The following is a 26,502-nucleotide window of genomic DNA, read 5'->3' on the forward strand; positions in this document are numbered from 1 at the left end:
TTTACAAGGTGCTGTTGAAGCTTTAAACAGTAATTTCATTGTTATTAATGCTGAATGTTGCTGACAAACTGAGATTCACATTTTTCAAATGTATTTGAGTTTCAAGTAATATAAACAACTTGTAGGGGAACAATGACCTTATTTCCTTCTCCTCCCCATCGCCCATATAAGCGTTATGAGAAACATGAGATGTGGATGTAAAAATCAGGCTTCCATCGTATTTGCTCCAAGGTGAGAGAGTCGTAAGGACTATTTCCTAGTGTGCCCTGTAATCCTGCTTAAAAGTTAAGTGAAAAAACATATGTAATGATTTTAATGTAAAATAAACACCTTTTCTGTACAGATACTAACAGTAAATGGAGAAATAAAAAAAGCTTGGGATGCAGAGATAATAATAGGATGATGAGATTTAATGTGTAGCTACTCTCAAAGTATATTTTGTACTAATTTCTTTATTCCCTGAAACACCATAGGGGCAACTCTTTTCACCACTGTACCGTTTATTTTAAATTTAATTAAATATTTCCTTAAGTGATTAAAGAGGAAAAGAAAAAGTTAACCCGCTAACTATAGTGCCTAACTTTCATAGCACAGTCCATCTGTAGTGCTTCCCAAAGGAAGGTTAACACTACAGGTGGGGATCATGCATGTATTGCAAATATAAATCAACAGCACTCCTCAGGAATAGAACCAGGTCTCCTAACTTCCAGTCCAAAGCCATAGTCACTAAGCAGCACTGACTTCCAGAAAAGTGCAGCTTGCACCACACCCTAAAGGTGGCTAGACAAAGGCTCTGATGGACTTGCCAGAAGAAACAAATTCAAGATACCAGGTATGGCTACATTGCAATAAAAACACCAAGTCTCAAAGCCGGGGTCAGCTGACTTGGGCTCAAGCTGTGGGGCTATAAAGCTGCAGACTGGAGCCTGAGTTCTGGGACCCTCCCCTGTCATCAGCCCTCTCAAATGTCTACACTGCAATTTTATAGCTTCTCAACTCAAGCCCCACGAGCCCGAGTCAGCTGACATGGGCCAGCCATGGCCGTGCCATGGGTCTTTTGTTGCAAACTTTCCCATGAGGACCATTTGCTGAGAAGGCCCTGCTCTTTGCCCTGGAGACACACAGCAAGAGCATTGTAGCCCCTTGTAGCTGTCATGACAGAGCATCTATGGAGTTCCCTCTGAAATAAACAGGTCTTTGGCTGTTTAGTTTTAACTGCCATAACACAATCTTCAGATGGGTGATCAGGTGTTAAAAATAGCAAATAATCTAATTAAAAGGAGCAATATTTTTTAAACTGCTCATTAAATATAAAATATGATTTAATTTACTGCGAAGAGAAAAGAGGGTAATTTATAGGGAGCTGATGCAAGGAAAATCTCAGCTGTATTAGAAATTAAATGCTCCTGTTCTTTTGTGTTGTACAAGAGGGTCCATTCCCTTTGGGAGGAGAGAAAATTAAGATGTCTTTCCATTTTCCAAGCTGATACATGAGATGTCTCGTTCAAGTGGTCCCCACACAGAGCTGATTCATGTTTGTGACCCATACTCTGTTTATAGCTCCTGTAATAGCCACCGGAGTCAGTGGATACTGTCATGTGACATGGGTATTAACCTTTTGTAGTGCTGAACCAGTTAGAAAACGGGGGCCAGGAAATACACCTGCTCCTTGTGTCCCACCTCCATTATACCTTTTTTACCTGCCTGTTTCTTGTCTACAGATTTCAGCTGCGGCAAGATGACCTCAAAAATTGGTTGTCTTTAATGCAACATATTACAAAAAGTAACCTGAGCAGTTAAAATTCTGCCCTTGTTAGCTGATGTGCTAATGGCTTGAAAATGTCTTGTCCTGCTGCCAGGGTCTACTTTTGAAGAAAGAATGCAACTATCTTTTGTACGTGTACAGTGGTGCACTAAATATGTCCCTGGCTAGAATTTTTTAAATATATTACTAGACAATATTGTACAGTGAAACTTGTCTTAAGCATCCACCAAAGGGAACACCTGCAGTTGGCTTTCTCTTAAAGGAGGTCTTTGGTGCTAGGTAGGTTGTGTTGACCCCTGTGAACATCCCAGACAGTGGGAGTAAGCAAAAATTGTGTAATTCATAAATGTGACATCCTCACTAAAAAGTGCTGAGGGGGATAGTCCTTCATGGGTCAGGGATGGAGAGGATAACTATGAGGCCATGTCTACACTACGGGCAGTACGGTAGTGCTGAAGTATAGACACTTCGTACCGCAGCGTAAGGGTTTTTTCCATCACTGTAGGTAGTCCACCACCCTGACCGGCAGTAGCTAGGTCAATGGAAGCATTCTTCTCTCGACCTACCCATGTCTACAGCAGAGGTTACCTTGACTTAGCTATGGGGCACAGGGCTGTGAGTACACACCCCTGAGCACTATAGCTATGTCAATCTAAATTTTAAGTGTAGACGAGGCCTAAGTCTCCAACTTCTGATTCCATAAGTCACCTTGGCTGGTTCAGAGAACCAGTTGACACAAAAATCCCCTTGTGATGCTGCACCAGCATGGAAGCAGATTAAGGAGCTGCTCTGGGCTGCAGTGGACTCTCTCCTCCAGACCAGGCCAGGACTGGAGGAGGAGTTAAAAAGAGGGAATTCTGTTCAGCTAGGGGCAACCCGGGGAAGGGAACTGGCTGTTGTGCTTTCCAGCTCCCAGAGAGAGGCTGATAGCCAACAGAGCCTCTGCCAGTGCAGGAGGAGGACATGGATCCCTTGAGCTAAGAAGGGAATGAGGCTGAGGTAAGAGAGGCCAACGCCATGACCAAAGCTGCAGATATGTTTTCCTTTCTTCCTTTTTCTTCATACTTTGATTTAACCTTGTCTGCTGACAGTGGGCAGTTTGGTTTGCTTCACATGGGACCCTAAGAGGGGAAGAAACAGCAAGGAGGTCTCGGCCGGAGGGTTGAGCACCAACCCACAAAAGGGATGCATCCGTGTAGCAGCGACTGGGATGGGGGCAATTCGACCCACACACTTGCACTCCCCAAAAACTCCTAAATGGGGGTTCCGCCACAGACAGATTTGTGACACCCCTATTTTTATTTAATGGACTGCGGTATCAGTGAGACGTAGTTCCTCTTATTGGCATCTATTAACGCTAAACTTAAAGTTCATCCTTCAAATTTGCTCGAGAAATGTTAACTTTATTGCATAAAAACCCCACAGTTTTTCCTAATTATTTATGTTGTTAGCAGCATGAAAATTGCCCAGGATCCTACATTTAAAAATGTCCATGTACAACTCTCAGCAAATGTAATCGTCTTAATGACCTGAGCCATAGAATTCAGATCCATACTTCTCTGAAGTTCATGAGGCAGGGGTTTGTCCTGGACCCATCTTTCCTGAACAGAGGGCAGAATTTTGAAAAGTTCATCTGACCAGCTGCTGTGCATGCAAACTGATTTGTGCTCAAAGACCTGTATTGCCCATGAACCATGGTTTGCACATGTTTGTTAGTATTTGCATGCACTTACGAAAATCTAGCCCAGCATGAGCATTATTTGGTTAAAAAGTCTACTATGTGCCTGTACAACATCCCAACCTAGATTATTTAAAGGTGCTAGAGGCATATTCTTCTACGCATACGTATACATAGCAACTGGAAATGTTGCAACAGGTTTACATCAAGGTGCTGTTGATGTTTAATGTCACCAGTGAAAGTAGGTGTAATAATGTTCAAGTCAAAATTTGCTAAGACATGTTGATTCACATTTCTCAAATATATTTGAGTTTGGGGAGAAGGTAACTTGTTTAATAGCTTAAATGTTTTAATGAAGTGTTGTTGCAATTGTATAGATGTTGTAAATCAAATACATATTTTATGCAACCTGAGATGTATAGTTATTTTATCTCTTTTTGTCTGATTTTATTTTCCATTTAAAACAATGTGGTGAGTACTCATTGTAGCCATGCTGCTAGCCGATGGACTGAAGCCTTTTCTCTTTCTTGTAATCTCAGAGAGGAAGATTCCAGATGAAGATTACATCATATTAATTGATGGTTTAAATGAAGCTGAATTTCACAAACCAGATTATGGGGACACCATAGTATCATTCTTGAGCAAAATGATTGGAAAATTCCCATCCTGGCTGAAGTTGATAGTGACGGTCAGGACAAGTCTACAGGTATATTAAGACCATGTTTCTTATTAAACACACTGGATTTTTGTCATAGTGGGTTTTCTTATTGAAAATCTTAACTAGTGTCATATAGATTTAATTATTGATCTTTTTGAAGTTACCTCATTTAAGTCTTTTTGTAATGAATTCAGATTGCTTTATGTCCTCCAGACTCTTTCTCTGGATACTGTTACAGAACAAGAGTCTGATCCTGCACCCTTTACTCATGTCAATAATCCTTGCTCAACAAGTAGTTCCATTAATTTCAGACCATTCACATGAGAGAGGACTACTCACCATCAGAGTGTTTGCAAGACCAGGCCCAAAGTCTGTGAGACTGTACTATTACGAATGGGAGTTTAGTCGTGTATTCTCTCTTAAATGGGACGAAGCTAGGAGATATCTATTAATAACCTTCTATTTAATCAATTGTGGTATGATGCTGAAGACTACTGCACTCAGCACTCTTTGAGATGTGCTAAGCGATCTGTTTCAATGAGAGGCCTAGAGTCCTGGACCCCACCAGCTTTGGCTGTCCACAGGTGATGCCCTAACCTGGACATCTTCATGACACAGAAGAGAGCTGATGGCATGTCCGATAGCTGGTGGGGATGGGACTATAATTTTAAAGGGCACTGCTCTTTGTGAATACTCCAACCCCTTTCCTGGGCAGGTGTGTTAGGAAAAACTTTCATCAGTTTTACTTCAGCCGCCTAGTTTCACAAAGAAACCCGCTACAGTGCTTTTTAGATTTTAAGATCTGTGGGGCATGGACCATGTCATCTTAGGTATTTGCCCAACACCTCTCTAGGTGCTGATGAAATACAGATGTTTATCTTTATTAATAATAAGCACTTCCAACATGAATAATTTCTTTTCTTTTCTTCCAGGAAATAATTAAGTTGTTGCCCTTCCATAGGATTTTTTTGGATAGACTGGAAGAGAACGAAGCCATAGATCAGGACCTCCAGGCATATATCCTTCATCGAATACACAGCAGCTCTGAGATCCAGAACAACATCTCCCTTAATGGCAAAATGGACAACACTACATTTGGCAAACTCAGTTCTCACCTCAAGACCTTGAGCCAAGGCTCCTATCTATACCTAAAGCTCACTTTTGATCTCATAGAGAAGGGCTACCTGGTACTGAAGAGCTCCAGCTATAAAGTAGTCCCCGTCTCTCTCTCAGAGGTTTACCTATTGCAGTGCAATATGAAGTTCCCAACACAGTCTTCCTTTGATCGGGTTATGCCTCTCTTGAATGTGGCAGTGGCCTCTCTGCATCCATTAACAGATGAACATATTTTTCAGGCCATTAATGCTGGTAGCATTGAGGGCACACTGGAATGGGATGACTTTCAGCAGAGGATGGAGAACCTCTCCATGTTTCTTATCAAGCGTAGAGACATGACACGAATGTTTGTTCATCCGTCTTTTCGAGAATGGCTTATCTGGAGAGAGGAAGGAGAAAAGACCAAGTTTCTTTGTGACCCTCGGTAAGTAATTGATGTAAAAATGTCTGCAGCATTTCACTCTTGCTCATCCTAATAATCTTGTCTCATGGGATTTAATATGGATAAATACAGTACAGACTAAATGGGAGACTCTAGTCCATCACGTCTGCAAAGGCATATAATCTGTCTGGGATAGATGATAAAGAGATGAAAATCAAACAACATATACACATCTATATACAATGAGCCCGATTCAAAAGCCATTCTGTTCATGGAACTCCCACTGAATGACTTCTGAATGCAGAATCAGGCCTCACTGTGTTTTTGGAGTGTGAATTCGTGTTTAGAGGACACAATGACCATCGGATAAATTATTATTGTGTTCCTGGCATAGCTATTGTGAACATAAGTTATATCAAAACACTATTAGACTTTGTAGTCTGTTTAAATGCACTGATAGCATGAGAATACTACTACACTATTAAAAATGTATCTTCTATCTTTCAACCTCAGATGGGGTACAGGTGTTGTCTTCATCATTTTAGTTGTCCATCCCAACAGTTCTAGTTTCACTTATATTAGCCCATTCCCTGAAACATATATATAAAAATTGGGAAAGTCATTCATATTCTGAGCCCCTGCAATGCATCTCCTTGAACCTGCAGTCAGCACATAGTGATAGTATCTGCTGAAACTGAATATTCAGCCAAGGTGACAGCCATTCACCTCATTAAAGCAAGTTGTTGCTGTTATCAGTGTCAGGGTAAAGAATATATTTACCACCTCAGATATGGAGCTTCTTGGTAAACAGGATTTAGTAGAAAAAATAACATACAGCTGCTCCGAGTGGAAATCCTGGCTGCTTTAGTAGATTTCTGCACAGCTCTCCTGTTTACTTAGTCTTTGCAATGCATCTTCCACCTCTCTGCAGCTATCTTTATATCAGTGTTAATTATTTACATGTTATATCTTTCCTCAGAGTCATTAGATACTTCTCACCATGCAATGCTTTTCCCATCATGGCTTTCACCATAGTTGTCTGCTATTTGCAAAGCCATTTAAATGCATGTCTCTCATTTATTTTTAATCCTAGCCTGCTGTACTGGAAACATTCTTCCTAATATCCACTTGTGTTTAGCCCAGCTGCTTTCTGACCATAGTAATTTTTGACTGGATGTACACATTTCATCAACTAAGATGTGAATCTCTAATGCACTAGCTACTAATTACTTTACTGTTTTATCACAGATGGGACAAAACCAGGGGTTTAGGTGCAAGCTTTGATACTTGCTGTTGATAACTAGTCACAGCATACATTTTGCATGAAAATAAAAACCATTTTCTTCCTTCTCTACCCAAATAAAGTAAAGTTAACCAGAGCACATCTGATGGATTAGGCATCAATTTTTTTTACACTGTGTATGTGCCGTAGTAATTAGGCACCTTTGTAAAGCTGTGTAAATGTGAGCAGTTTTGATTCTCAGGATCCCAAGAACATCCTTCTCCTTAGTTTTGGTCCACATGGGTTTATGCCTTCTGAATGTCCCTTTTGAGCTCCAAGTTTGAATGAACTCTCCAACTCAAAGCAAAACTCAATCAAAACTGCTGTTTCACCAGGCTGTGCACTGAAACCATGCACAGCCAGAAATTTCACATGGTTTTAGCATGAAATCATAAATCAGCCATGGTACACTGTGAAGGTAAGAAACAGTTTGGGCTGAGGTTCAGGTTTCATGCAGTTTCGTAACCATTATGCACAGTGTGAATGTTTTGCACAGGCTTCACAACTAGCACACGTCATCTGGAGCTTTGAATCCCTCTACTGTAATGATGATGATCATCTCAGTTATTGGACCTTCCCTGACCTTGAGTACAGGTGCCTGACAGGTGTGGTGTCATGAAGTTAATTACTACTCGTATAGTGAGGGGAAACCAATTCCTACATTGTTCCAACCTTCCCGCGTCACAGAACTTGCCATTCAGAGCTCAGACAGCCTGTAATACTGAGAGATTCGTTTCTGTGGGCTTTCAGGCATCAGTTTAGTCCCGAATTTACTATCTTAAACAGGTGAAGCCATAAATCACTGTAACGGGGGAGGAAAAAACCTTTTGCAAATATGAAATCCTAGACCAGAGCTAGCCAGGCTTCTCTCGCTTACAGTAATTTTTGCCAGAGGCAAAGATGAAGCACTCTGGACTGAAACAGAAGCAATAAGTAATACTGGTTCCTGTGCCTAGAGAGTAAGTCCATACCTACTGAAGGACTATTAAAAACCTCAAATGCATCATGTGTGCTAATTGTATCATATCCTGATAGAGAGAGAGAGAACATGGGTGAGGTAATATGTTTCATTGGACCCACTTGTGTTGGTGAAACAGACAGGCTTTTGGGCTACACCGCGCTCTTCTTCAGGTCTGAGAAAGGTACTTGTATTCATGGCAGGTAATAAAATACGGTATATCTCAGTCATCAGTAGATAGAGTCCCGGAGAGTTAGCTATTGTGTGATGTACGTCTTCCTGTCCCGCTCTTGGGTAGAGCTGATGTTGAATGTTGAGCTCAGAGCTAGGTAAGCCCTCATCAACAATTAAGATGAAAAATCACCGTGTATTTTCACTACCTTAATGGGAGCACAGCGTGCCACTGATTTGACTAATAATAGGACAAGTGTGTGAAAATTTGCTTGCATTTTGTTTGCTCACAGTGAGCTTGATTTTTCCCCCAGTAAAATGGGAATTGAAAAGGTGTGGAAGCTGTGTGAAGCACCGTTTAGTTCCCTTGTACTGAATTTCAGAAACAAGCAGCTAAACCTAGGCTTGTTGACTTTGCAGAGAGCTACTGTAGAGATAGTGGTTGCTGAGGCTGATTCTCTCAGGAGAATAGCTTTGAAACTGAAGTGTGACCATGTGAAACAGCTCTTAATTGACTTTCCCTGACAGAAGTGAACAGATTTGGAGGATGTTATGGAGGAAATTGAGATAATGGGACCTGGGTCAGCAGCACTGCAGCTGGGATGGTCTTTTTCCTTCCATTAATAAGACTGGAACATCCATTGTCCCATCCTCTCAGCAGCACAGAAAAGGAAAAACAAACAAAAAGGCTAAGTATTGTACTCAAATTTAACACATGCTCTTCTAGCTACATACAGTCAAGCAACAAACCGCCTGCCCTCCAGATTTTTGTTTTAGCCTGTTGTGCTGCTAGCGCCTTCTTCCCTGAATGCTCAGCGTGAGTTTTCTAACCAAAGCAAAGGCTAATTGGCATTGAAGGGAAACACTATCATTCTAGATTCTCCCACAAGGGAGCCCCTCGGCGCTGACTGTTTAATAATAGGACACAAGAAAAGCTCTTGCCTGATATTTTAACCAGCATTGGAACCAGTAATGACTTCTGCAGACTGTCAGTGTAGCACTGTTAGCCAGTTGTATTATTTGACAAATAATATAAAACTATAGACAGAGAGACCATTTTTAAAGGTTTATGCACAAGGGGGGCAAACTTATCATTGTGCATTTGTCATTACCTCTGCACTTCTGGACCTAAACATTGCTCTAATGCCAAGGCATTTTTTGCATAGACTTTTATTTTAGAACCTTTCCTGCAATAGTTTCAAAGCATTTCCCATCATTAGGAAGGAAGGTGCCGTTATCTCTGTTATAGATGGGGGAAAACTGAGGCTCAGAGAGTTGAAGTCAGCAAAGCACTGGGAGTCAAATGTAGAGCCCAGGTCTCCTTACTCCTTGTCTGCCTGTTAAGCCACATCAAACATGTTCAGCGTCTTTCAACTAGAGTCTCCTTTTTTCTTTGCCTGTGTTGATCTCAGCAAAGGTAAGGAAGGGACAAGGTAGGCTGGTAGCTTCCTTTGCATCCCCTTAATTCTGGTTCTGGCCCCTGCACTGAATTGCCCAATCTTGTAATCTCTCTCTACGGGTCATTGCTCCAGTGTAGAATAGCTGGCGACATTCCCTATTTCTCCTGACACCCCCCAAGCCTGGGAGGAGACTGACCTAGGGTCATCATTCCAGCTCTGTGCTGGTCCGAGAACGCTCCTGGGAGGAGACTGACCTAGGGTCATCATTCCAGCTCTGTGCTGGTCCGAGAACGCTCCCCCATACACAGTTATCCCACTGGAGCTGGGTAAAGAGGTGTTTAGGGTAAGGGAGCATTTGGGCCTTCACCCAGGGCTGGATTAACCCATGACTGGGCCCTAAGCAAACAGACACTTCTGGGCCCCTACTTTGGACTATGAATACCATCAGACAGCTGGTCCATGGAGAGAAGGGGAAAATACACTTCAGTGATGTTCCCTCTCATACACGCCATGGCAGTAAATTCCCATCCCCGCCTGTTCACTTGCTGCTGTTAGAGAAGGAAGCAGTTTCTTTAACCAGTGGCACCCTCTCCCCTTGGCTCCGTTGGGAATGGCAAAGAGAGCTTCAGCTGTGTGTGAAGACGGTCTCTGCCCACTCATCCGCTGATGCGGGAAACTTCCCTCACCTGAGTGAGCAGTGTTGCAACCTGGCACAAGGGGTTGCAACACCACACAAATTTGGCCCAGCCGCGCCCAGCCATGACACGTTCCAGTCACAATGCCACTTGCTCAAGTGAGTGAAGCTCTTTCAGTTCATGAATCGGTTAAAATAAAATAAAATCCACCCTCCCCCATCCCCCACACATATTTAGGCCCTACGCACATGCCTAGTTTGTGAATGCAGCAGCCTGGTTCTGCTTTCATCTCATAATAAAATGCTCTCATAGTATATCTGTTCAGATTAAAAATAGTGAAAATTACAGAGGTCACAGCTTTGCTCCTGTACAGTGAGATCCCCAGAAGGGAGTAAATTGATGTATGATGGAAAGTGTTACCTCCTTCCAGTAACTACTATGTTGTATAGGCCAAGCAGAGTTAGGAAATCTCAGCTGCATTTGTATTCATTAAGCTTGGCCCATGAATACATATAATGAGAAATGCTCCGTATCTACAGAAATGAGGCAATGTCACTTTTTCTCCCTCACTGTGTCAAGAAAAGTTTATCCCACCTGGAGTTGTTTTTAGCAATGCGAGTTTCTGTTTTAAAAGTGAACATTTTAAGTGTGTGGTGTGTCTTTTAGGGGAACTGTCACTCTCCTTTCACCCTCCGAGATAAGAAGTGCGGAAGAGAGGTACTAATCTGAGGGAGCAGAATGTCATTCATTAAAAATGTCTTAGGAAAAATGGCCTGCTGTGCACTGTGCATTTTTACTAAATGAGGATGCAGCTCTATCCTCCTAAGACCCTCAGACTTACGGCTTTATCGCGGAGTTCTTGGACATCTGCAGTCATATTCTCAGAGGTGCTGAGCACTTGAAGATAAAAGGAGCTGCAGGCACTCAGTATCTTTGAAAATCAGGCCACTGGAGTCTTGTTTAGAACACAATGCAGAGGAATAAATCTTTTGCAGTAAATTTCCCTTCAGTACACAGAGAATTAGGCATACAGCTACTGCCCATTAATATTAATAGGAGACTTCTGGCTAATACCCCAGGATAGCTCTATAAAAATTAATGAGAGATACTAGTCCTCTTTGTTTCACCTTTGCAGAATCAAGTCAGTTCATATCAGCCTTCAAAACTCTAAGTAAAGGTAGCTTGGTAATAACATCTTGTAGGAATTAGTGTTCAGTAGCAATCTAAACCGAATGTGTGAAGCTATAAAACAGTATCTCGAGTTGCCATGGTTTCCAGTGGAATTACCTTATAATATCATACAGCCTAGGTATTTTACATTCCTTTTTCTCTCCCTACGTCTCCACAGAATCATGCTGCAGATGGAGCTCTTAACTAATCACAGTTCAAGCAGCTACTGTTTCTATATATTATCCAGCAAACTTCTTGTATACAAATTCATTTACACCTCAGTACTGCAGACAACTTAAAATGCTGCTGCTTTCTTGTGTTACGCGCTGGCTTTTTTTAATTGTCTAAATTTCGCTTCAAATTGCAGATGTTGGTTTGTTGTCGTGGAGATACGTTTAATTGTTGAATGCATTTATTCTTCTATTTTCAGTAACCTGAGAGTCCCTGAAGTCTCTAAGCAATACATTCTTCTTTATAATTGGCTGATGTGGTAAAGGGGACAAACCTTAAGGTGGTTTTGTTTGTGTGTTTGATGGATTTTAGTCAGGGAGGTGAAAATGCCATTTCAGTTTGATGAAGAGAAAAATTACAGTTTTAACAAGAATTTTTTTAATCCCTTGTGCACATGCGTGTATGTATATAAAAAAACACACCTTGTGTGTATACTGTACATATATACACATATACTCTCTCTCTCTCTCTCTCTTTTTCTCCGGTCCAGATTTCAAAAATGCTCACATCCAACAGCTCTCATTTAGGTACTGAAATGAAGTGGCCGTTTCAGAAGCAGCCATTGTTTCCAAAGGGAGCTGCTGGGTGCTGAGCACCACTTCTTTAGGAGCCTAAATGGGAGCTGGGCTCTTCTGAAAATCTGGCCCTTAGTGGACTCCAGTACTGTGCCATTTTCTGTTTTCATCTATGAAACTGTATCTCTTTCCTTCATAGCTCAATACCCCTACTTCTGTTTTCTTCCCCAATTAATCTGTTTGCTAGTAAGAAAATTAGTTCTCCCGTATAGTACCTCTCTCCATGCTGTATATCCCATTCTGTTTGAAACCCCAATTATTTTTTGATCAATACAGATAAAACGTACCACTCCCTGTCATTATGATTCTTTTTATGTTTTAGTGGCTGCAGACCCGTTTGTTAAGGCACATTCACGCAAGAAATCAAATACATTAATCACAGACTTAGCTCAAGAAATGAAATGTCTTGGTTCTGTCTTATTTTAGCCAACACTTTCAGCACTAGTGTGCTCTCTGTGCTCCCCAATTACGTATATACACCCAGGCACTCAGCTCACTGGGACACAGACACCAGGGACATGGTGTTGTGGTTAGTTACCGGTATTTTACAGTGCCCAAAGGGGTGCTGGGTGCCGTACCCCACAGATAAAAAGACATGAGGTCAGATTCTCCCCTAGCTAGCACTCTGTGCAGTCATTTTCACCTGCACACAGCCGATGTAGGGTGGGTACAAAATGCTATCCGATCAGAATGCTAGCATTGTGCACAGGCTTCACACAGGCGAAATGCTGGTACAAGTGGACAGGAGTGGTAGTTTGGGGCTCTGTGGTACTCCTGGTATAATAAATGTAATAAGCTGGGATATTTTCATTGCAATATCCCATTTCTTCATCAGGATAAAATGGGGACAAGCTTAGGTTCCAGACGTTGGGCCACAACACATGAGAATTCATCACAAGTCCTTCAGTGAATTAAACTGGCAAATATTACCTGTACCAAAGCATAGTAAGTTTGGTGTGCTGCCCTCATTGGGAATAGTACTGTTAGGCATCCCAGAAGTCTGCCCGCAATAAATAGGGCCCTCTTACTCCACTACTTTCAGTGTAATAGCTATAAAAATAGTGAGGGAATTTATCACAGCTTGACAAAATGAACATAGGACCATTACCTTGTGTAAGTAACCCTGTAGACAGTCATAAAGAAATGCCACTGTTCCCTGAGTGATTCTGTTCAATCACATTCAGAAGTACAGAATCAAGACAGGATAAAAAAAATGCAACTAACCGGGGTGGCAGATGTAGCAGGGACTGTTGAGGGCAGTATAAGCTCGTGTTGTAATAATAATTAGAGTGAAAGCGTTGGACTAAATACACCTGTGACACAGATGGAAAATGTGAAAGAAGAAAGGTGATGCTTGAACTTGGTCTCAGGTGGTGGGTCTGCTCTTTTAATGAAGCTCTGAAATGCATTTTTGAACTGAAAGAGCTGGGCAGGGCTGCAGCCCCAGTGTCAGTCTGAACGGAAGATGGGAAATGCCACCCAGGCAGATTCTAAACCGTGATTAATAACATGGAGATCCCAAATAATTGCAGCCACCAGAAAAAGACTTTACCATGAATAGAGTAGCTCACTGTTACCAGCTTGTGATAGATGCAGCCCAAACACTGATGGATACAGTGCTGTTTGTGTGTTTTATATACGGTAAAGGTCACATTTTAATCAGCTAAACCGTACATCTAGTTTGCTGCTTCTCATTTCTCCACCACCTTTATTTCCCTCCAAGCCTCCTCCCTCAGGCCCTGGTCCAGCGAAATACTTAAGCATGTGCTTAACTTTAAGTACACAAGTAGTTCCATTGACATCAAAGCATCTGCTTGGTGCTTTGCTGCACCAGGAGTTTCGTGAGTCCTTTGCACTCCACCGTGGTTAGAACAGGCTGAATCCTGACCCATGTTCTCTGCCAGTGGCTCTCCAAAAAGTTTCTGGTTGTTCTAAAACTGTTCGGGGCCACACTTTTTTCAAATGGCCTTTCATTGTGGTCTGCGATCAAAGTACTTCGACTCCAGCTAGTTTTATTGATCAGGTGTGTAGTAAAACAACATGCACTGTGGATAACGGCGAGAGAGCAGAGGAAGTGAAGGAGCTGCTTGCAGGAGACTTGAAGCCTGGACCAGGCTTGCTAAATGAGCTAACTAGAGACCCCTAGCACAGGTAGGGAACCTCAAATAACTGGTTCCTTGTAAGAAAGCTGAAGCAGTTGTTAGAGAGGGCTGATTCTGGGAAGTGTACAGGGGAGTCAGCTCAGAGCAGGACAGCTGCAAGCCAAACTCCAGGGTGGGTCACACCCAAATAACTCATTTAGAAAGAGGACTATGAAGGAACCCCTTGTCACACCCAGGCTGTGAGGTAAGAGCCATACCTCAGGACAGATTTCGGGACTTTGCGTTTTTCTTTTGAGTTTATATGTCTGAATAAACCCTTACCCCAATAAGGGACAAGCAACATTTGAAGGAACAAGTGTGTGGAGTCTCTGTAGAGGGAGAATAAAGGGCACCCCGGTCACAAGAGGGCACATGGACCAACTCATTTACAATACCCCTGCTGCTCAACCCAATCTAGTTAGTCCACTGGTCTCTCCCAAATGGTAGCACTTTATGTTGATTACTCTAAGGAATTTTTAGCTGACTACTCCCAATCAGGCCCAACATATCCAGCAGGTTAAGGTGCTAAATATATTTTAAATCCAAGATAATTGGAGTGCTTAATTTAGAGAAGGCTTAGTTACTCTATCTATAGTTACTCTATCTATCTGTCTTATCTTATCTATCACATATATTTCTTAAGTATTCCTGAGATTTCTTTTCACACTGTTTTAAGGAAACACTTATTTACTTAAAATACAAAGTAATCCATTCTTAACAGCCGGTGAGTCAGCTGAAATGCTTATAAACTAATCTAGGACATAAGAATTTCTTCTTTGCTAACAGAGATTCATTTTTTCAAAACTCATATTAAAACAGTCCCTTCAAATCCTTTTTTTAAAAAAAAATAGTTAATACCTTTTGTTGCCTTTAAATCTAACAGGTGGCCATAGATTTCCCAATTCCATCCATGATGCTTCCCTTGGCTGCTTCTGTTATCTGCCATTATTTCAGGCAGTTCAGTGCAGATGTTCCCCTGAATGAGTTCTTGATGAGAATTCATCTACATTATCCTGGATAAACTAGAGATGTTCTGCTTCTCTGGGACAGCCACATGTTTAGTGTAATCTGAGGCATGTACTCTACTGTACATAATAAAATACGGGCACAATGTCACCAGTGCAAATAGAATATTAAAAAAGAAACCTTGAGAAATACGAATATTACATCAGGATCATTAGCAGAATTTCAGAGTTTCAACTGATTTGCAACAGTGAGATGACTGCTGATCAAAGAGACTGGAAAAAACTGGGTAACTTTCTATCATGAATCATAATGTCGGTAGAGATTGTTAATGCCTGTTAAAGGAGGCTAGGGTGCCAACTTCCGCCAAATGAGGGGGTTGTCAGGCACATGTACAGTAAACTGTCTCTCGAAATGTGAAGATCTTGCTAGGTACCATTCTTTTTCTGACCTGCCCTTTCTGGAGAAGATTGTGAATGTGGTCCCAAGACAATTTGAGAGTCAGATTTCTTTGATCCTGTCTCTGTCCTTGACCTAGATTTTAGCCTTCATGTGGATACATCTGTGGTGGTTTTATTGGTAACCGTTCACCTCCTAGTAAGAGACAAGGGTCAAATGACCTTGCTGATTTTATTACATCCATCAGAAACCTTTGATCACAAAATTTTGTTGATTTGACTACAGACCCTTGCAGAGTAGACCAGTCTGTGTCAGAATCAGGGACGGCTCCAGACCCCAGCGCGCCAAGCGCGTGCGTGGGGCGGCATTTTAACAGGAGGGCGGCAGGCGGGTCCGGCGGACCTTCCGCAGTCATGCCTGCGGGAGGTCCAACGGAGCCGCGGGACGACCGGACCTCCCGCAGGCATGACTGCGGTGGGTGCGCTGGTCCCGCGGCTCGTGTGGACCTCCCGCAGGCATGCCTGCGGAAGCTCCACCGTAGGCGCGGGACCAGCGGCACGTCTGCGGGAGGTCCCGCGGAGGCGCGGGACCGGCGCCCGGCAGCGCGAGCGGCGCAGCGCGCCGCCCTGCTTGGGGCGGCGGAATTCGTAGAGCCGCTCCTGGTCTGAATGATTCCATTCCTGCCTTTTAAAGAAGTCCCAGAGTGTGGCATTGGGCAGTTACCCCTTGGGCTCTCTTCTATGGGATTCCACAGTTTTCTGTTTTGCCATTTCTCCTGATCAGTATACATGTCAAGCCATTGGGTGATAGTGAAACAGACTGGGCTATGATAGCACCAATATACAGATCCTATGTACAATCCTGTGTCTTGTATTCATCAAAAATTATATCTGTTTGGCTGAGATAGGGTCTTTGTTAAGGCTTTCAGTTAAGATTGGATGTCTTTCTAAAAGATGTTCTCCAGTTAAACCACAAATTAAACTTGATACAGAAATCACTGGGTGAAATTCTCTGGCCTGTGTTATGCAGATAATCAGACGAGATGATCATAATGGTCCCATCTATCCTTAGTCTCAGGGACTGACTTTTGTTTGTGTGTTTAGTACCTAGAACAATGTGGTCCTGGCCTACAATTGAAATCCCTTGACTCTACTGCAACACAACAAAATTATTGTAATAATAATGATATAAATGACAGTCTAGAGAAGGTGATTTGATTTTAGTTGGCTGAGGAAAGCGACCAAAGAACATGACAGGGTAGGTATCTTGCCCCAGAATTAGGGAATGCGCCTGCCCTTTCCCAAAGAAATGTGCAATCTTGTCACACTTCTTCTGGATCTTCAATTACTTTTAGATTTCTAAGTGACTTCTGTGGTTGAGGGCACCTTTGTTCATTTCTGCATGGCGTAATCGATGAAACCATTCTTTGCTGCAGATTTTACTGCTCCAAGGTATCATTGAATCAACTAGCTTTGAAAGAGACTGAGTCCACAAATTGTGGGATATTCATACAAATAAGAATAGAACCTGTAGTGACATAAAATTACAAAGATTTTGAATTCTCCTGCTTTGCAACCTAAGCTGATCAGTGTTTTATTCCATAGGGTGTAATATTGCACATATAGGTGCATTTCCTATTTTGCCTGTGTTATTTCTTGCATTAAGTTTAATGAACTCTATATCAGTTCACAGTTAATCTCTATAATAAAATTTCAGGATTGTCGTTCTGAAGCCTAGAATGTCTGTTGAGTCAGTGTGAAGTGATGGAGACAGCTACAGGCATAGTTGAAAGCTCTTTTGATTCAGAATATCACCAGGTTGAATCATCACAGGGTTTGTGACCTGTTGCTATACAATTTTTAAATTCTCAGCCATTTTAATTACACCCAGGTGGTGTACAGTAACAGTAAGGCATGTTCCTGTGCCAGGCCAAATGTCCTACATCATTATAACGTCCGAGTAACTCAGTCAGTCCTCACCCTTATTCTACAGCTAATTTACATGCAACAATGTCATTGATTATATGAGGGAGACTGCACAGATGGTGGATTACTTGGCCCAGCTGCCACAGTTCTTCAAACCCACCCACACAGTAACACAACCAGCACACACAATAGCCCCAAACACACACAGCGCCTCACCACAGCATCCACCTGTCATTCGCCACCTGCAGGAATCAGCACAAATCTCCCAGCACACAATAACCCCCACACAAATTGACACAACTCTCCCAGCCCTACACACACATTTGCCCACCTTCCTTCATACTGTCTGCGAGAACCAGATGGAGTGTTGGAGTCCAAAGGTTCTGTGGTAGTTGGAATGTGACAGCTGATCAGAAGGTGGGACTAACAGCTGTGCAGGGTAACAAAGAGGTGGTTGTGCCTCCAGCCAGGGGGACAGCCCTCTGTACAAACTGGGGGGAACATGGACTTTTAAGTTCTTAGCCATTTTGACTTTATAAATTACACAACACAGAATCCCAAAGCGCAGCCTCCCCAAACACAAGTCAACACAACCACCCTTTGTTCCCCACCAACACAACTCGATAGCACAACCGCCTAGACACAACAATACAACCAGAACACACAATAACCCCAAACACAGACAGCTCCTTACCTCATTTGCCACCCACACAAATCAGTACAAAATCTCCCAGCACTAGACGCACACTCGCCCACCCTCACTCAAATTTACCATATGAGCATCCCTGACTGGTACATGAAATAAATCATTGGTGCAAAATTCAATCAGTTAACTTCAGTGATCAAATGATCCTTCAAAAATGTCCACCGTGAGTGGTGAACCTTTGTGCTCTGTGTGTGTGCTGGGTAGGACATTGCCTTAGAGCATTTTTGTTTTTCAAGAGACATTTTCTCAAATTGTCTTAGCAGACTTTCTTTTAAGAGAGACTTTCCAGCGCTCTCCAGTAGAAAAGGAGACACTTGTCTTTGCTGGGACAGGAAGCACTGTGTGCACTGCAGTTCTAATAAAGCACACTGTGGAGCTCTGAATAAAATATGAACACGAGTCTCCTGGAAAAGCAGATTCACTGGGCCCAGTGTCAACTGTCTGTATTTTGGAAGGTTTTCATCTAATTAGCTGCAAGAAAGGCAACTTGGATGTAAATCAGGGAGCTTGGAATTTACAGAGCACAAAGAAAATCTGTTGTGCCTGATGCACACTTACACTGCCAGAGTTGTGTAAAGGGGCCTTGGTGTAACGGTGCCTTAAAGTGGGAGTTAGTGTAATTTACACCTCTTTTAAATCCCCTTTACTTGGCCTGAGTGAGAGAAAGGTGTCTTTGCATAAAAGAGAATCAGGCCCATTAGCTCTTTATCTTCATCGTCCATTGTAATCTTTGGGCACATTGAGAATTATTTTAAAATCACAAAACTGGAATTTTAAATGTGAGGATATGTCTGTGGGCAAAGAGTGTAGTAGGCAGAAGATACCTACTCAAGCAGGAAGGAAGAGATGGAGGAGTAGCTTTAGGGATAATACGGCTTTCCTTAATCTAGTGATGTTCAGTGTTAGAAGAAAGCAGTTCTTCCTGTAATTCTTTTGTATTGCTACGTGATGTAATGAAGTTGACAAATCAACTGGAAAAAAAAAAAGTGTTCCCCCAACTCACAAGAGAGACTCATCCCCTCCAGACAAGGTACTCAGGAAATAGCTGAATAAACTGGGTTTGCTACATGCCTCGAAAGAGTAAAAACAAAAAACAACTCCTCGCCCAAATCCTAGGCTTTTTTGGACCAACAGAGAAAGTGAGTTCCTCCCTCATCCTGAAAACACTGTGACCAGCCTGGCAACGTTCAGAGTGTTAACTGGAATCTGCTAGTTGATTTTAACTGCCGGGAAAGTGAATAACAGAAGTGGATCTCCGTAAGGAAGCCAGGGCACAACCCATGCAGGGCTTGGTAGGTCAAAATTAACACTTTAGTTTGCTTTTTGTATGTGCTGTGGATAATGAATGATTGACTGTAGGGATGTGCTTGAATATCAAATAACTAATAGCATGTGAATTGTGATATTCAGTTCTCTGACAGTCAGTGCCCTTGCGTTTCACTTTTGGGCCTCACCCGGGGTGAATTATGTGAGGCTTTTGTGATTTGAATCCATGTTCACTAGGGACTACGAATAGAACCACCCAGTTCATGTTCATTGGTGCCCTCAATCTGCATGTGAACCCTGGTGAACTCCAATGGTGAAAGCGCAGAGAAGAAACCTACCCCAAGCTGATTTGTTTATGCGGTGATGTAGTTTTCTCTTATGGTGAAACATTGTAATGGAAGCCCAAGATTTTTTTCCCCTTAAAATGGAACTGTGGAGAGAAAAGTTTGACACAGTCACACCTCACCCCTATCAGATGGCGCTGATACGACAACATGGTATGGGGCAATCCTAATACTGATTTGTAAAATCTTCAAACACAAGAACATAAGAATGGCCCTACTGGGTCAGACCAAAGGTCCATCTAGCCCTGTGTCCTGTCTTCTGACAGTGGACAGTGTCGGGTGCCCCAGAGGGAATGAACAGAACCGGGAATCATCAAGTGATCCATCCCCTGTCACCCATTCCCAGCTTCTGGCAAACAGAGGCTAGGGACACCATTCCTGCACATCCTGGCTAATAGCCATTGATGGACCTGTCCTCCATGAATTTATGTAGTTCTTTTTTGAACCCTGTTATGGTCTTGGCCTTCACAACATCCTCTGACAAGGAGTTCCACAGGTTGACTGTGCATTGTGTGAAACAATACTTCCTTTTGTTTGTTTTAAACCTGCTGCCTATTAATTTCATTTGGTGATCCCTAGTTCTTGTGTTATGAGAAGTAGTAAACAACACGTCCTTATCTACTTTCTCTATACCAGTCATGATTTTATAGCCCTCAATCATATCTCCCCTTAGCCGTCTCTTTTCCAAGCTGAAAAGTCCCAGTCTTATTAATCTCTCCTCATACGGAAGCCATTCCATACCCTTACTCATTTTTGTTGCCCTTTTCTGAACCTTTTCCAATTCCAATCTATCTTTTTTGAGATGGGGCGACCACATCTGCACGCAGTATTCAAGATGTGGGCGTACCATGGATTTAGCATCAAAGCACCAAACAAGATCAGTTACCCAGTTAGGCCCAGTAATTTTTGTATGATTGATCCTTATTAATTTTTTTTAATTAATATTTGTAAATGTGTTTATTTTAGCATTTCTAGAGGAATCTAATTCTTATCTTTCCCCTTAAATAACGTTCTTCTCTGTGTATACAAACTGTGGGCCTCATTCTCATTTAAACTAAGGCCCTTTACGCTGCCCTGGCAATTTCTGTAATTTCTCCAGCTCTGTGCACCAATATAACAATGAAATAATTTCCCTTTCCACTTCTGCTGATATTGTTTCTTCTCAGCCAGCAGGTGTCACTGTTAAACAGATTCAAGAATTCTAAGGCATGCAGAAATTCCAGTGTGTGTGTGAACTCTTCAGGGCCAGCTTAACCTACTGCTGAAAATAGAAGATGAGACGTGAAACAAAAGGATGGAATGTGATTAGTTTGTAGGTGCATTCCCATACTGAAGTCTTGCTGTACCTTATGCAGCATTGATATAATATCAAGAATTCAAAGGAGACATATCAGAAAGACAGATATACATGGGGATTCAAATGTGTATATATAGAAATAATATTCCAGGTCCATTGGGCAAAATACATCACACATGTTACTCCGAGTATAAGATCATGAGTTTTCATTGTGATTGAAGTGGACCGTCAGAGCATCAATCGAGTGCCATCAAGGGGGCCATAAGCAGAGTGATTAAGAAGACTTATTCCAACCATTTGGTTTAATTTTGTTTCCTTTCTTTGGGCCAAATGATTCAGTCCTGCACTTGCCAGTATCTGTTTTATCTGTCTTTGGTCTACTTTTCTTTCTCCTTTGCCACTTCCCATTCCCCCAACCCTGGGAGCACTATGTTTACTCTCCCCCCGATCAGACATTGAGCCATGCTGTCCTGAGAGAGTTAGGTGCTCTCTGCAGAAAAGCAGTCTTGCACTTTTCACGCATACAGAGTTTGATCCTGTCCAGAGCAGGTGTGGAGTGTTGTACAAAGTAAAAAATTATGAGCAGGATGGGGAGCCCGGGGAAACCCAATCCTCAGTTAATAAGAATGTTGCTACACAACCACCAAGTCACTCCTGCCTTCTGGCAGGAGGGAGGCTTGACAGGGGAGCATGTAGTTAAGAACCTTAATGGCCTGAAGAGCAGATCCCTATCTAAATCCACTCCAAAGAGGACAGATTCCTCCCCAACTCTGTCTTCCAAGCAGACAAATCTTCGTGCCCGCGTAGGCACATCCTAAGCCCCAGGACCATGATAAAGAACGTACACAGGAGCAAGGCTCTGCCAATACCAGACACTGCACCAGCAGCAACGCTGTCTGTGGCACCATCCAGGTCAAGGGACTGAGAACCACCGGTATCAATGAAGAGCAGTATCCCCACGGACCCCAGATGGATTCACCAGCAAAGAGCCTTTCCACTTCAACTCTGACGGGAGAGGAAGATAGGACCCTATGCACCCCGGGAAGAATGGAGATGTACACACCTGTGGAGGACATCTTTGTTCTCCTGGATCTGCAATCTTCCCTTTTGTCAGAACCAATCCTCACCGGGGATATTTTGACCTTGTCAGGAGACACAGTGTATGGGAAAAGAAGTCCATCCTCCATCCCATCTACTAAATGTGGTTTTTCTTCAGCAGAACTGATAGCACCATCAACTGACCCAGATCCAACTTTCTCATCATTGGGGGAGTCAGAAGTACCAGAGGAACAGTCATCACCTCCACTCAGGGAGATCAATCCAAACCGGACATTGCGAGCTGCCTGGAACCAATTTCGTCCACCCAAACCTGGACACCCACCCTTGGACCCGTGGTACCCCATGCTTTGGGGACCTCTGGAACTCACCTTTAACTCCTTATGACAGCACTGTTCGGGCCCTAGGACCTGTGCATATAACACCCAGGGTCTTTACAATTTAATAGGGAGTCATATTACCTCTCCCCTCCTAGAGAGCAATCAGAATTTCCTCCTGATTTGAAGAGGGAGAATACAAGCCAGATCCATTGTTACCGACAGGGATATTTTCCTCCTCTCCCAATGACGCTGTTGCTCCAGATTCACCATCTCCTTTGGACAACCACAGCCAATTCCAAGAGCTGCTATGGAGAGTAGCAGAAGAGCTCTAGATCTCCAGGACACGCGACATAAGCTCCTGGACAGCCCACAACCCAAGGGATCAAGCTGGATAACACTCCCTGTGAATGAAGCCATAGTGAAACTGGCAAGGAAAGTATAGCGTACATTGGCAGGAAATGCAAGACATACTGCTCCAATGGAGCTCAAGGCCAGCACTCCAGAAGCGATGCTCTCCTACTCCCTTGGATAGGCCACTTGAACTGTGCCTTTCCTCCCATCCTGCAGCTATCCTGGGGTTATTTGGAAAATTTGACAAGACAGAGCGCAAGCCATCATTGTTGCACCCAAATGGCCCAGATAGTTCTGGTTCCCAAGTCTTTCGTGAATGTCAACCCCGCTGCCCATCAGCATTCAATCCTTGTCAGAGCTCTTGGCTCAAGAGAACGGCAAGCTCAGTCATCCCAATCTGGATGCTCTTCATATCACAGCTTGAATGGTCGTCACATCTAGAACATTCCTGTCCCGGAGCTGTGCAAGCCGTTATTAATGACAGCAGCAAGGACTCCACCAGATAACATTATCTTGCCAAGTGGAAGTGTAACACCAACAGACCCCAGTCATCAGTGGGCAAGATTGAACCTGGGACCTCTGAAGCTTAGTGCGTCAGCCTCTACTGCATGAGCAAAAAACCACTTGACTCTTAGCTAAGCCTGTAGCAGACTCATTAATCTCTGGATGAGCTGGGTACAACTAGAGTGGCGACAGAGTACCACACTAAGCAAGCATATGTTACAGAAGCATTTCTCTATCTGGGACCGGCAGTCATATGTCTCCAGAGATACCAAGTAGTCCTGGTATCTTCGATAACCTCCTTACCCTCAAGATGATGTGTCTTTCCCTTAGCTTTCTGCGGGTCCACTTGGCGACAGTCAGTACATGTCACCCACCAAAGGACAGCTACTCTGTCTTTATTCACCCAGTAACTACTAGGTTCCTGAAAGGTTTAATCAGAACCTTTCCAAAAGTATCAAAGCCAACCCATCACTGGGACCTTGATTTAGGTCTTTTAGCACCCACTAAGCCACCCTTCCAACTCCTAGCTACATGTTTGATGTCTCACCTGTCAATGAAGGATGCCTTTCTCGTTGCCATTTCCTTGACCAGAAGGGTAGGTGAACTTGCAGCCCTAATAGCATACCCACCATACGCAATATTCCATAAAGAGAAGGTCTCTCTACAACTGCACCTAAAATTCACCCCTAAGGTAGTTTCAAAATTTCACATAAATCAGATTATCCACTTGCCTGCATTCTTCCCAAAGCTTCATGGTTCCAGGGAGGAGTGGAGGCTTCATGCCCATGACGTGTGATGAGCAGTGTGCCCGGGACATGTGATAAGCATTGATATTTTACCTGAAGAGAACAAAACAACCGAAAGTCAGGTAGATTGTTTGTTGCCATAGCGGAATGAGTCTGAGGACAAGCTATTTCCTCCCAGAAACTCTCCAAGTGGATCTCTGGCTATATCCGACTTTGTTTCATGTCTGCTCTCCCACACAGAGTACAGGATCGCTCTACAAGAGCACAAGGAGCCTCAGTAGCCTCACTGCACAAGGTATCCCTGCTTCTTATTTGCAAGGGAGCAACGTGGAGCTCCATCCACAAGACATTACACCTTGGTCCAAGTCTCCTCTGCTGACACATCTTTTGGGATAGAGGTTCTACAAGCAGCCAGACCCTCCTCTTCTCACAGTATTCTTGTCAGTCACCCACAGCGGAATACACATAGGGACCAGCACTCAAAGAAGAAAGGGAAGTTGCTTCCCTTATTGTACCTCGAGTTCTTTGAGATGTGTGGTTCCTATCTGTATTCAGCTTCGCTTTCCCCTTCCCCTCTGCTTCGATCATGTCTGGATTAACAGTAGAGAAGAAACTGGAGAGGCAGTTGGTCCGCACCACCCCTTATAGGATCAAAGAAGATTAGGGTTGGAAGAGACCTCAGGAGGTCATTTAGTCCAACCCCCTGTTCAAAGCATATACCTTCAGAGCAGCGCATGAAGAGAGCAGGGTGTAGACGCAGACTGACAGACACCAATTGCAAAAATTCTCAGGTCTCAGTCACTTGGAGCCCATGCATACCTGCAGTGGAATACAGATTTTCCGACTATTTCTAAAAGAAATCCAGTTACAGTAAGGGAAGTAACTTCCCTTTTTCTGCCTGTGCTCCGGCCCTTTCATATCTTGCATTCTGGTTGGTTGGGGAGCAGGCACACAGGGGCTACCCTGATCAGTCTGGAGGGCTATGCCTCATACTCAACTTTTCCAGTCTCCACATGTAACCCTCCCTTGTATTAGCCCTGACAGCAACAGTCTTGTGCATATCTTACATTGTGCCAGAACTTGCAGGATCAAGACCATTGTCTCTAGAATATGTATATGTCGGTATGGGAATATTCCGTGATGAACTGTGCAGCGTTAGCATGCGGTGACACATACCACCTAGGAGAGTGAACAAAAGCTTTGATAACGGAGCTGACAGCACTATTAATTTTTCACACACAAAAACTTACATTAAAAATAGAAACCCACTGAGGATAAACCTCTGCTGTGGTGAAATTCAAAGCAAATCATTTCACTGGGCTCCTTGATGTAGAAATCACTACTGTCATTCTGTGTTGTGTTTTTAAAAAAGACACTGCTGTTAGAATCAATTTTAGTGTGCAATTATCATTGACAGAACAAGTGACTGCAGATATTTATCAGCAAGCCCAAAGCCGCTGCTTTTAGGTATAAGAAATATTGCAGAGGTAACACGTTGCTCATGAATTCTAGCCTTTATTCTGAAATAGTTCGTGCATGCCTTATTCATAACAACAGCCCAAACCATGCACACAGACATATTATACATACACATATATTCTACCAGCCGCAGCTGGAAAGCAATTAGGAACTACCTGCTGCCTGGGGCTGCATGGGTTAAGAATTGCACCTTATCTTCTGGTACATGGACCCAGCCACATTATTGGTGCCTATAATACCTACCCGTAATATAGAGAGCTTTGGGTTCAAAGCTCTTTCCAAACATTTTCTGACTATTCTTCAATCACCTCTGTGCAGTAGGCAAGTGTGAGCATTATTAGCTTTGTTTCACAGATGGGAAAATTGAGGCTGACAGGCCCACGTATGGAAACAAAATCCGAGCCCAGTGTAAAGCTTCGGAGTGCCTTATTTCCATTCCAGTGCATAAGACCAGACATAAGGCCCAGAGCTGAGTTCTCTTAGTAGACTCAAATCACCATCCTTTTAGTTGAGGTAAATGTACAGGACATTGCCCAGCAGATAAGCGGTGTAATCAGGTTAGTCATTAGATGTCCTTGGTGTATTAAACTAACAGTAATAAGGAGTTTTGCTGTACTGCTTGAGTTGCAGCTGCATCCTACAAAACTCAAGCAGTACATCACAGTGTCTGTTTCCTTTTAAATCCATTTTCTTTCCTCTGTCTCTTTATGGGCACTACTGAAGGCTAATCATCAGTAATGCTCCTCCTTTACAGTTTTGATCAGTGTATTTCGGAAGACCACCACTACTGTGAATATTACATTTGCGAGATTATCTTCTTTAAAGGGACACCACTGACTGAAAATCTGGTCAATTTAAAAAAAAAAAAAAAAAAAAAGAAGAATCCTAAAGTAGCTTCAGGTGATACAACCACTTCAAACTCCCCCTGCCGTTTTTCATGGTTTTCCAGTCACGTTCCCAATCCCATTTTGTACATGATTTTCT

The 26,502-nt window shown here is 43.0% G+C and overlaps 1 protein-coding gene across 23 annotated transcripts in view; it reads left to right on the top strand.

Moving 5' to 3' along the window:
- TANC2 (tetratricopeptide repeat, ankyrin repeat and coiled-coil containing 2) overlaps positions 1–26,502 on the top strand; it is a 631,662-nt gene that overhangs the window by 553,751 nt on the left and 51,409 nt on the right. For all 23 annotated transcript variants that reach the window (XM_039516554.1, XM_039516557.1, XM_039516556.1 and 20 more), the window contains 2 exons: positions 3,983–4,149; positions 5,034–5,641. In XM_039516554.1, the coding sequence (XP_039372488.1) occupies positions 3,983–4,149; positions 5,034–5,641 (775 nt within the window). The remainder of the gene's footprint in view (positions 1–3,982; positions 4,150–5,033; positions 5,642–26,502) is intronic.

This window comes from Mauremys reevesii, linkage group 27, assembly GCF_016161935.1.
Source record: "Mauremys reevesii isolate NIE-2019 linkage group 27, ASM1616193v1, whole genome shotgun sequence".
Classification (NCBI taxonomy): Eukaryota; Metazoa; Chordata; order Testudines; family Geoemydidae; genus Mauremys; species Mauremys reevesii.